Raw genomic sequence first — 11,648 nt, 5'->3', positions numbered from 1 at the left:
CGCGCGCGCCGGGGGGACCGGGCCGGATCGGGGGCGCGGGCGGGTCCCTCGCGGGCTGGGACCCGGGGGCCGCGCGCCAGGCTGCGTTTGGGCCCCCCCTCGGGGCGCGCCCGGCCTCCTCCGAACTTCGCTTTCCGGGCAAAAAGCCATTGTTCTGGCCCGAAAGGGGGAAGTGGGCCGCTTCCTGCCCCGGCCTCCGAGGGGCGCTGCTGCGGGGCCCCACCTGCCCTCTACCCTTCCGCGCCGGGGTCCCTCGGTTTGGGGCAGAAGTCTCCTGTTTCGCGCGGGAGCCAAACGGGCCGGGGGCGGGGAAGGAATGGGAGACAAAGTACTGGAGCGGGGGAGCAGTCTAGCTCGCTTCCCCCCAAAGGCGGGAGAGGAAAGTGCATCCGATAAGAGGCGAGCTGCTCCGTGTTCTTTCTCCTCGCTGTGAAGAGTGGAACCCGGCCCCCAAGATTTAGGCGCGCCTAGGGAGAAAAGCAACTGCACCTTTTCTTACTTTCTTTCACGGTTCTGATGAAATGAACGTGGGCGTGGGAGCGAGGTTTGAGGAGATGGTTCTAACCTAGGACTAGGTCTCTAATGGGCGTCCTTTGGAGCGACTGCACGCGACCGAAAGCAGACCTCGTTTAGAAGGGGGTGGCCTGGAGTCTGTGCGGTCATCGTGGGCAGGCTGCCTTTTATTTTCTGCTGAGATCCGTATTCCATGGAGCAACTCCCCCGTAAATCATTTAGGTTCTTGAATCAGACCAAGCCAAACGCGTAATAAAGGAGATGGACATCAGCCTTAACTTTCTCCGCATCAAGGCAGTTTAACTCAATGAAAATCCATTTTCTGGTCTTGCTTCTCCCTTGAACGCAGCTGCACAGTGGTCTCTCTGCTGAGCAAATCACAAAGTCGTTTCTGGTTGCAGGGTAATGTCTAAAAGTAATTTTTGGTCGTTGAAGCCATATTTATAAAGGTTCTGCAGGAGAAATGTATTTTTGGTTGTTGTTGTTTTAACGGAAACGCCTGCTGTAAAAATTGGGAACTGCAGGAGCCCATCTTTCAATTTCTGGCATGTTCCGCAGTTTCTTTGGCTAAGTATGTTACATTCATTTGATATCCTGGAGAGACTTTGGGCAACATTTGCAAACTTAGGTTCTGCTTTCGAAGAAGGCAGGAAGGAGGGAGGACTCGCTTGGGGGCTTGAGGGTGGAAGTGATGGCTCACTCTCGAGGGGCCGCAGCCCAGAACCCTTGTTTTGGGATGAAACCTGCAATCCTGGGGTGCAGAGAGTCGCTTACAATCTCCAGCTCTTTTTGTGTCCCTATCTTCTGGAGCTAGGCAGTAAATTGTGGGGTTGAAGCCAAAGGTGTATTTATTGTAATCCTAAAAATAGCTGGATCAGTTTCAACTCAGGTTTCCTTGCAGAATTTGTCTTGGGTGTGAGATTTTTGCCCTGGAAGTTTCCAGTTTCCTCTTGGTGATATATGGTTCCCTGGGATACTTGCTTAATTTTTTTTTTTTAAGGAAAGGAAGCTTAAAAAGGGGAATTCTTTCTTTCCCTAAGAAATAAGTTTGTCTAGAATTTGATCCTAACCTATGGGAAAAAAAATCAGTTTCCTGGGAAGTTTAACACATACCTCGTCTCTTCAACTGCAGATACCCAGTTTGGGTAAAATAGCGTTTAGATAATTTACTTGGAGACACGGATATGACAGATTTGACTAGAATTAAATGAGCAGATAAATAGGGTGAGGGTTGATCCAAAATTTGTGAAGTGTTCCATAAGAACAAAACTGGAAGAAGGCAGACGGGAGGAAATAATTCCAGCTAATCTAATCGTGTCAAAACACGGGTTTGGGCTACAGCACCTTCTGTCTTCCGTTTTGACTGTCACATTCAAGAATTATTAAGACAAGTTCGAACTCATTATTTTCTTAATCATCCAACAAAGAGTTACTCAGCATTTGCTGTCATCCCGGCATGACTTAGACGGAGCCTGGAGTCTCTAAGCAGCGCTGTCTGAAAGAACCTTCCAAGATGATGGGAGTGGCTGGTACCTGCCCTCCTCCCCGAGGTTGCCATCAGCTGTCTCTAGCTACTCGTGAGCACGTGAAATGTGGCCAGTGCTACCAAGGAATTGAATTTTTAATTGTATTTAATTTTCAGTAACTGGAATTTAAACCATCCCATGTAGCTAGCGGTCATGGACCCGGGCAGTCCAGGTCCACAGGGATGCCAGGCATAGACTCTAAACACATTGCCGGAGAAGCACTGTGGGTATGTGAATGAATCCCAGAACATGCAAAGTTTACTTAGACCCCCGCGCAGGCGTTCTTGCATTCAAGAACGTCAATAATCTGTACAGAAAGATATTCGACATGCAGGCATATAGGAGCGATTCAGACCCAACACTTCATTGAATGCCATTTTCTTCCTACGCAAGTGACAGTGCCAAAGACAAATATTAACTCCTTGATGTCTGAAATATGGCCAAGAAAGCAGCAGTTTTCATGCTGCTCCTGGGCATCGAGAAGTTGAGGCAGGGAGCGAGGAATGGCGGTGTCCCTCCCAAGTGAATGGAAGTCAGGGCTTGAGATGAAGCCAGCACTCCTTGCTCTGCCACCTTTGGCAGCGAAGACTAACCACCATGAGCTGTGCCTTACAAAGCAGTTTCCTTCAGGGAAGCTCTTCGTTCCTACAAACACCATCTCCTGACTACAGATCAGGGGTGGCTGTGAAAGGCGGGCCCAGCACCACACACACTGGGCAGTTTGCGTGGGGTGAACTCAGGACCTATAATAATACATTTCACCATCTTTAATATGTAACATGATGATATGTCCCCCAGCAGGTCCCCACACATTTGCAAGGCCGAGGTGTGACCTACAGGCGAGCCATGTTATAGGACTCTGACTCTGTGTACAACAGTGGACAAGTATTGTGTGTGCATGACACATGGTGTTTAAGTATCCGAACTCAAGTACAAATAAGCATGGCTGGAGTACTTGCTGGAGTCCGGAGTCCTCAACCTTTCAGTTTGCCTAAAAATTCCCTGGGCACGCAGTGCAAATACTGACCCCTGGGCCCCACCCCAGAGATCCTGACCCAGGAGACCCCGGGGCTGTCTGCCCCCTTACTGTTTAGAACACTTCTTACAAAGGGCAGCCTGTCCCAGCCCTCCTTTTACACAGGAGGAAAAGGAATCCTAGATGGCTTCAGATCTTGTGCCCCTGGAACCCATCCTGCATTTCCCACAGGTGCTTGGTGGGGGCGGCCAGGCCAGGTGTGGAAGGAGGGCAGCGGCCTGCGCCCAGTAGGCCCTCCAGGGCTGACGGGACAGCAGCAGTCTCTCCAGCTCCCGGGCCCCACCCCGGGCCCCTAAACACCTGCACAAACTGGACCTCCCCACCTTGGATGCTCGGGGCAGGGCAGGCTAAGGAACACTGTTACAAGTGGTGAGAAGTGGGCAGTTAACCAACCACTTTACGAGATCGCTTTGGAGACCACACCACAGCCCCCGATGGGAGCTCTTCCATTGCAGAAGGCTTTTATTTTAAACGGTGTCATTTATTAATTTTGCAGTCAACACCGCCCCCAATTCCAGCATCTTACTGTTAGAAAGCGTGCAGTGATGAACGTCTTTATGTCTGCCCGGGCAAGGTTGTTAGCACGTCTGGAATAGCATGCCTAGATTTTGTATTGAAGGGCACAGGGATCTACTGTTTTTGTTCAGAATTGCCCAGCGGTCCCCGAGGGTCTGCACTGATTTCCACCCCTGCCCCAGACCGACAGGGTTGACTCTATCCCCACGTTCTCAGCAGACCTAGGAATTGTAAGTCTGTCTTGGGCACCTGGGAAGGTACTCGACCCTTGGTAGGTTTTGGTGGTATTCTAACACAAATCGATCACGTCTGTTACACGTCCCACATCTGCTTTTTTTCAAGACCTTTGCCGGGTGCAGAATTGTTTGGGTGTAAAACGATTTTATGAGCGCAGTTTTTTCCAGTGTGAAATGCATTATTTTCACACGTTTAAAAATAACTTGTGCTTAACAAAGTTCTAAAACCTGGGGTGAAGCCCTTACTTGAAAACCATTAATTAGTTTGGGGATTCAAAGCGGTAAACGAAAGCACATTTATGAGTTTGCTAATTGTTCTTCCTGGCTGCTGGAGGTGATCTCAAGCGTCCTCTATAAATCCTTCGAGCACCACCGATAAAGCCACGGGCTCCGGGAACGGGGGTTTGAGACCCGCGCTGCAAATCCCCCTCTGAGTCAACCGTACTTCCTCTCTCTGTGCCTTCATTCCTGGGTTACCTTTCGTCTAAAAGAACCCAAACAAAGAAATGTTATTTAGGTTACACAAAACAAGAGATTTTCATTGCCTTTTTGAATCCTGCTTTTTTTTTAAAAGATGTTATTTATTTACTTGAGAGAGACCGAGAGAGAGAGTGCGTGCGTGAACAGGGGAAGGGACAGAGGGAGAGGGAGAGAGAGAATCCTTAAGCTGACTCCCATCGAGCAGGGAGCCCGACACGGGGCTCGATCCCACGACCCTGAGATCCTGACCAGAGCCAACACTGAGAGTTGGTCACTCAACGGACTGAGCCATCCAGGTAGCCCAACCTGCTGCTTTTTGATGAAGGAATTTGAGGATAAGTCCAAAGGACACATTTTATTTTTAATTTTTATTTATTTTTTTAAGAATTTATTTATTCATTTGAGAAATAGCATGAGCAAGCATGAGTGGAAAGGGCAGAGGGACAGGGAGAAGCAGACTCCCCGAGCTCCCCTGGGGCTCGATCCCAGGACCCTGAGATCATGATCTGAGCCAAAGGCAGAGGCTTCACCCGCTGAGCCACCCAGGCGTCCCAAAGGACACATTTTTTTAAAAAAAGCCCTTTCTTTGCTTTTTGTTGGCAAAAATCTCAGTGAGATCAACCCGAGGAATTGCATTTGGTGTGAGGGAATGCTCGAGCCAGAAGGCTCTGTGGAAATGCTATTTTGCAGGTGAGCACAGGGCGGCCCAGAGGACCAGAGGCGTGTCCAGGTTCTCTGTGTCTGAGCCTGGGCTCCCGCTAACGTGGGACAGCATCTTGCCAACCACGAGGCCGCCTCTGAGCTCTGCTCCCCCACCACCCTTGGCCCTCGTGGCTGCCAGCCCAGCGAGGAGAGTGGGGTGTGCCCGGGGGTGCCAAATTCAAAAGTCCAGCAGGTACACACTGAGAAACCCCTCCCTCCAGTCCCCAGCAGCCTGGTTCTCCACTCGGGAAGCAACACACATAGCTACTTCTTAGAGTAGCATTTGGTGCCCCCCAGCAAGGATGCATGGAGCAGCTCCTCCCCTCCTGCCCTCCCGTGGTGTCCTCTTGATTGCACACATGGGAGCACACCTCGCGGTGTTATGTTCGCTGCTTTTTTCTCTTAGCAATGTGGCCTGAGGGTTATGTCCCATCAAATGGATAGACCTGCCTTGTTGCTTTGACTTCATGATTTTCCGTCACTGGGTGTATCGTGGCTTATTTAGCTAGACCCTGATTGACAGACAGGTGGTGAGTCATTCCAGTGTTTAGCTCTCACTGCTGTGAGTAGCACTCGTTTCAAAGATCAAGTTCTCTGCATGGTGGGCTCTGAGAGACGCAGGCCAGCAGCGAAGGTCCAGACGGCTGCAGGGGCGCCGATGGAATGCACTGAACCCGCCAAGCGCAGGTGGTCCTCAGCCCTGCTCCTTTGGGCCTGCACGTCCCGGCTGGGCTCCCACAAGCACGCAGGAATAACTCCGGGTGCCGACCATGGTGGTCACGGTCTTTTGGGGTATATTGATGGGATATTCCTCCCTGGGGCTGAAACCTGATATTTTCCATGTCCTGGCCCCAGATGTGAGAGGGCTGGTCTCTGTGTCACCATTTCAAGTTCCTTTGGGTTCAGTACAGGCTGCATCCTGGGGTTACTGCTTCTCAGAGGCCCGGGTCCTAGCGCGATTACTGCTGACGGGAGAACACGTGCCCCCGAATGGCATGGCCCTGTCCCCACACCCCCCAGCAGGTGGCTTGGGACCTACCATGTAGTGAAGATGCCACCACATAGGAATTTGCAAGGCGACTCTGGGGTTGAAACCACTCACACAGCAAATATACATATATTTTAGGGAGGGGGAGGAGGGGCAGAGGGCAGAAGGAGAGAGAGAGTATCTTTTTTTTTTTTAAACATTTTATTTATTTGGCAGAGAGAGAATGAGCACAAGCAGGGGGAGCGGCAGGCAGAGGGAGAAGCAGGCTCCCTACTGAGCTGGGAGCCTGATGTGGGGCTCAATCCCTGGACCCCGGGATCATGACCTAAGCCAAAGGCAGACACTTAACCTACTGAGCCCCCCAGGAGCCCCTCACACAGCAAATATTTATTGAGTGACTGCTCTTTGCCAGGCTCTGTGTTAGGCCAGGGCCAGAGGGGATGACGCAAGAAGGCTCGGTGGTGGCCCCTGGTAGCAGCCAGGAGCAGGGCCAGCGGCGACCCGAGCCATCGATGACGGCAGAGCATTCCTTTGATGATGGCAGGGAAATGTGGACACAGAAAGCACAGACGAGGGCCCTCAGTTTTATTTAGGGTCCTTTCCAATACCAGAAATGCCAAACATAAAGGGATTTCCTGCAAGGAATTGGCTTATACCATCGTGGGAGCCACCTGGACAGATGGAAATCCCAAGGCAGGCTGTCCAGAAGGGCAGGGTGGACCTCTGGGGCTGAAAGCCGCCATCCATGGGCAGAATATCGTCTTCCTCGAAAGCCTCAGCTCTGTTCTTAACTCCTTCAACTGATTAGGTCAGACCCACCCGCATTATCCAGGACAATCACCTTTACTTCAAGTCAACTGATTGTGGATGTGAGTCACATCTGCAAAATACCTTCACAGAAACACCTCCATTCGTGTTGGACTGAGCAACTGGGGGTGGTAGCTTAGTTGAGTGGACATCTGAGATCTCTAAGGTACTGTGTTACTATGTAGGAAAAAGACCCCTAAGTGTGGGATGAAATTGTTTGCGTTTCCCAGGGCTGCAATAACAAATTATCACAAACTTGGGGGCTTGAACAACAGAAATTGTTTTTCTTACAATGGTGGAAGCCACCAGTTTGAAACCAAGGGGTCAACAGGGCCATGCTGCTTTTCAGAGACTTGCGGGGAGAAGCCTTCCTGCCTCCTCCAGGTTCTGCAGGAGGACGCCTGCCATTCCTGGTGTCCCTTGGCACAGGGAGCGTCCCATTCTCTGCGTCCGTCTTCACAGGGCCTTCTCCCCTGGGTCCCCGCCTCTCTGTCCTCGAGCCTCAGACCTCCCTCCCCTCAGCCTTATAAAGACAGCAGTCACTGAATCTAGGGCCCATCCTAATTCCAGGAGGATCTCATCTTGAGATTCTTAACTCAGTCACATCTGCAGACACCCTATTTCCAAATAAGGTCACATCCACAAGTCCCAGGGACTAGCACAGGTCACATCTTTCTGGGGGTCACGACTCAACCCTCTACAAATAATGTACGGCATTATTTCTGTTGTGTAACCAGGAGTTGCGTGTTGGCGGGTATGAACACATTTCCTCCGAGGATACCCAAGACACTGAGAGCAATCGGTGTCTTTCGCCGTCAGTGAAGAGTGTTTAAATGATCCATTTTTGGCCTTGTGAACTACACGCGATGTTTTATTATTTTTTAAAAGATTTAATTTATTTATTTGAGAAGAGAGCAAGTGAGAGAGCACAAGCCGGGGGAGATGCAGAGGCAGAGAGGGAAGCAGGCTCCCCGCTGAGCAGGGAGTCCCACGTCCGACTTGATCCCAGGACCCTGAGATCATGACCCGAGCTGAAAGCAGACGCTTCACCGACTGAGCGCCCCCCTGTGCCTGTATACGTTTATACAAAGTATAGGGTTCCTGAGTTACTTAGCGTTTTAGCTCTTGGATCTCGTTGAGCTTTGATAAAGTTTAATCGAGTTTTTAAAACTTAAAGTTTATAAAAATTTTCTATAATAAAAATATTCAGGACCTGGTTGCCCCTCGAAATATTCTGGTTTCTTTATTGCTGAGAGAAATTAGAGATTTAAATAAAGAAGACTCTGTTTATGGATTGGAAGACTTGCTATTTCTTCTTTTTTTTTTTTTTAAGATTTTATTTATTTATTTGACGGAGAGATAGCCAGCGAGAGAAGGAACACAAGCAGGGGGAGTGCGAGAGGAAGAAGCAGGCTCCCAGCGGAGCAGGGAGCCTGATGCCGGGCTTGATCCCAGGACTCCAGGATCACGCCCTGAGCTGAAGGCAGACACTTAATGACTGAGCCACCCAGGCGCCCCAGATTTGCTATTTCTAAGATGTCGATTCTCTCCAGATTGATCTAAGGATGTAACACAATCCCATTCAAAATCATACTTAAAAAAAATAACGAACATACGCTAATTCTAAAATTTGTGGGGAAATACCAAGGAATTGGAGTCATCAGTACAATCTCCAAAAAGAGCACAGTAGGAGGACTCACGCACCCTGACCGGGATTTGCTGTCAATACGGAACCGGCGTGGAGTGGCTTGGCCCGGCGAGGTCCGAGAGCCGGGAGCGCCGTCCGGCTGGGTGGCCGCCTGGAGGGCCAGGGCACAGCGGACTCTGGAAAACTGGTAGAATGAATGCAGACGGTTCTGCCTGCCATTCAAAGTGAGGACAGCCAGGGAGGGACAGGGATGTGGGGGGCGGAGGCAGGGGAGACTTGGAAGCCAATGGGTTAGTGTTGGGACTGTGCCCAGCTCCCCCAGCCGGAGGAGAGGCGGCCGGCAGCGGACTGCCGCTGACCTCTGAAGCTTCTGCTGCACATGGAAACACACATCATCCTCATGGGGAGGAGATGAACACCGGGTCCTGGGTCCCGCTGCTGAGACGACGGTACCGGGAGCTTAGGCATTGCCGTTGGCCCTGCAAAGCCATGGCAGGTGCAGTTTGTACCAGGGGGCGGTGTGCACCAGGGGGCAGAATGCACCAGGGACACTTTGCAGTAGGGGACAGTGGACACAGGGGACAGTGGACATGGGGGACAGTATGCAGTGGGGGCCAGTATGCAGCAGGGGACTGTATGCAGTCGGTGACAGTGTGCACCAGGGGGCAGTATGCAGTAGGGAACAGTGGACACAGGGGACAGTATGCAGTAGGGGACAGTGGACACGGGACAGTGTGCACCAGCATGCATGCCTTCCTTGTAGCTTTATCATCATGATTCCTTTTGGTCAAAATTTATCACTCTTTTTGGTTTGAAAATCTCATTAAAACATTCCAGCATTTTTTTTTTAAGGATTTTATTTATTTATTTGATGGAGAGACAGCCAGTGAGAGAGGGAACACAGACGGGGGTGTGAGAGAAAGAAGCAGCCTCCCAGTGGAGGAGCCTGAGGTGGGGCTCGATCCCGGCACCCTGGGATCAGGCCCTGAGCCAAAGGCAAACGCTTAACGACTGAGCCACCCAGACGCCACAAAACATTCCAGCATTTTTACGACTCTGACATGAATTGACTAATTGCCCCATGGAGAGAATTCCTCTGTCTTACAGCCCCCCACCACGCACACACACGCCCCTCTCTCTTCAGCAGGCTCATTCCCGCCTGTCCAGCTTGAGGACCTCCTGCAAGTGAATGTGGGTTTCTTCGTGTAGTTAATTTGTGTATTGTTGTTTAATTGTTTCTTGGTTTGAATTCCTCCCCGTCAGGGTATGAGTCCCCAACAGTGGGATTGCAATATTTGCCACAAGCTTGGCACAGACCTGGGACCCCAGCCTCACCCACAGAAATGAGTAGTTTGAAGGTGGGCATGGGGCCCATTCATCCCCAGACAGAGCCTACTTGTGATTTTAAACCCTCATGCTCTCAATTGAATTAAAAATCCATTGAAAAGGCACTGGTGGGCGCCTGGGTGGCACAGCGGTTAGGCGTCTGCCTTCAGCTCAGGGCGTGATCCCGGCGTTGTGGGTTCGAGCCCCACATCGGGCTCCTCCACTGTGAGCCTGCTTCTTCCTCTCCCACTCCCCCTGCTTGTGTTCCCTCTCTCGCTGGCTGTCTCTATCTCTGTCGAATAAATAAATAAAATCTTAAAAAAAAAAAAAGAAGAGGAGAACAAGACCCGGAGACACAGACAGAAACCCAGCACAGAGCAAGAGTATCGGGACGCACCTGGGGCCTTCCTAGTTGGGCCATCCCCTTGGTGGCTCGGCTAGTCTGAGCTGTGTGTCCGTCCCTTCGTCAACATGAGACCATATCATTTCCATTTGCCATCAAACATTTGTAAAACTTTTCGAAGTTCTAGGCCAGAAACAATATCAAATTCCCAAAATGGAAACAGGAAACTCCGTTCTCTGGCGGAACAGGAGACTAGTAACTGAAGGGGGAGTGTCGAGAAAGAATCGAAACAGACCCATCGCAAACGCAGGCGTGGGAATGTTACGCCTTACGCTGACCCCAAAAGATGCTCCGTGTCGTGGCTCGGCAGGCAAACGTGAGTTGAAACCGCACGCCCGTGAGAGTGGACGGGGTTTAGAAGAGTGACACCGCCAAGTGCTGGGGAGCACGTGGGGGAGCTGGGACCCACACATGCTGCCGGGGCACCGGGGCCACTGGTGGCAGCCAGCAGGTGCAGCCGCTCTGGGAATCAGGTTGGCGACGTAAACACTTACTGTGTGACCCCGAGGTCCCTCTAGGTATCTCTCCGAGAGAACTGAAAGCCTATGTCTACGCTGACCTTGTCCACGAATGCTCATAGCAGGTTCACTCCTAATAGCCCTGACGCGGAGGCAGCTCAGACGCCTGTCAGCAGGTACACGGTAACAAGTTTCGGGGCAGCGTAGAGGGATGACGGCTCGGGGATGGGAAGGAAGGGGCGCCCACGACAGCGACAGCGGGGATCCGTCTCAAGGCGTTCCGCTCAGCGAAGGAAGCCAGACAGAGTTATATCCTAGATGCTTCCATTTCTACGAAACCTAGAAAAGGTAAGACTTACCGACACGGAAAGCAGAAATGCGGTGGCCTGAGCCACGGGTGGGGTGGGGGCTGACTGCCAAAGGTCACGGGGGCTTTTTAGCAGGATGCTCCCCAAGCTGGGCTGGGGTCGGAGTCCTGGAGCCCTGCTTCGTGGTCCCAGGGGTTTCTTTTTCCTTTCTCACGGGACGGCCTTGCAACAGAAAGCTTTATTACCATGAAGAAAGTCGTAGAACTTTTTTCTTTTTTTATTTTTTTAAATGTTATTTATTTTTGCAAGAGAGAGGGAGAGAGGGAGCACGAGCAGGGGGAGCGACAGGCAGAGGGAGAAGCCGAGTCCCCGCTGAGCAGGGAGCCCGATGCGGGACTCGATCCCACCACCCTGGGCTCCTGACCTGAGCTGAAGGCCGATGCTTCACCGACTGAGCCCCCCAGGCGCCTGAATTTTTTTTTTCTTGTCATGGGTGGACAGGTATGTTAAGTCTAAAAAAAAACATTTTAAAAATATGTACCCAAAATGATTCCATGTTTGTGAACTAAATCTATGGGCACAAATGTCTGGAAATACATTGTCTAATTTCTGCGTATTTAAAAAAATAGTGTCTCAGTCCGTGAATGTGTTTTGCTTCCATGATGAAAACATATAGAAGGTGTTTGTAAGAATCCTGGGGA

The 11,648-nt window shown here is 51.1% G+C and overlaps 1 protein-coding gene across 1 annotated transcript in view; it reads right to left on the bottom strand.

Annotated features, from left to right (window-relative positions):
- The window catches only part of CBX2 (chromobox 2), an 18,506-nt gene extending 9,586 nt beyond the window's left edge, over nucleotides 1-8,920 (bottom strand). Inside the window, exons 1-2 of the mRNA XM_002921795.4 lie at nucleotides 8,906-8,920; nucleotides 8,509-8,603 (exon numbers count right to left, since the gene is read on the bottom strand). Of these exons, the coding sequence (XP_002921841.3) occupies nucleotides 8,509-8,603; nucleotides 8,906-8,920 (110 nt within the window). The remainder of the gene's footprint in view (nucleotides 1-8,508; nucleotides 8,604-8,905) is intronic.
- Between the last annotated feature and the right edge of the window lie 2,728 nt (nucleotides 8,921-11,648).

Source organism: Ailuropoda melanoleuca, chromosome 13, assembly GCF_002007445.2.
Source record: "Ailuropoda melanoleuca isolate Jingjing chromosome 13, ASM200744v2, whole genome shotgun sequence".
Taxonomy (NCBI): Eukaryota; Metazoa; Chordata; class Mammalia; order Carnivora; family Ursidae; genus Ailuropoda; species Ailuropoda melanoleuca.
This window is presented reverse-complemented; position numbering and strand designations above follow the sequence as displayed.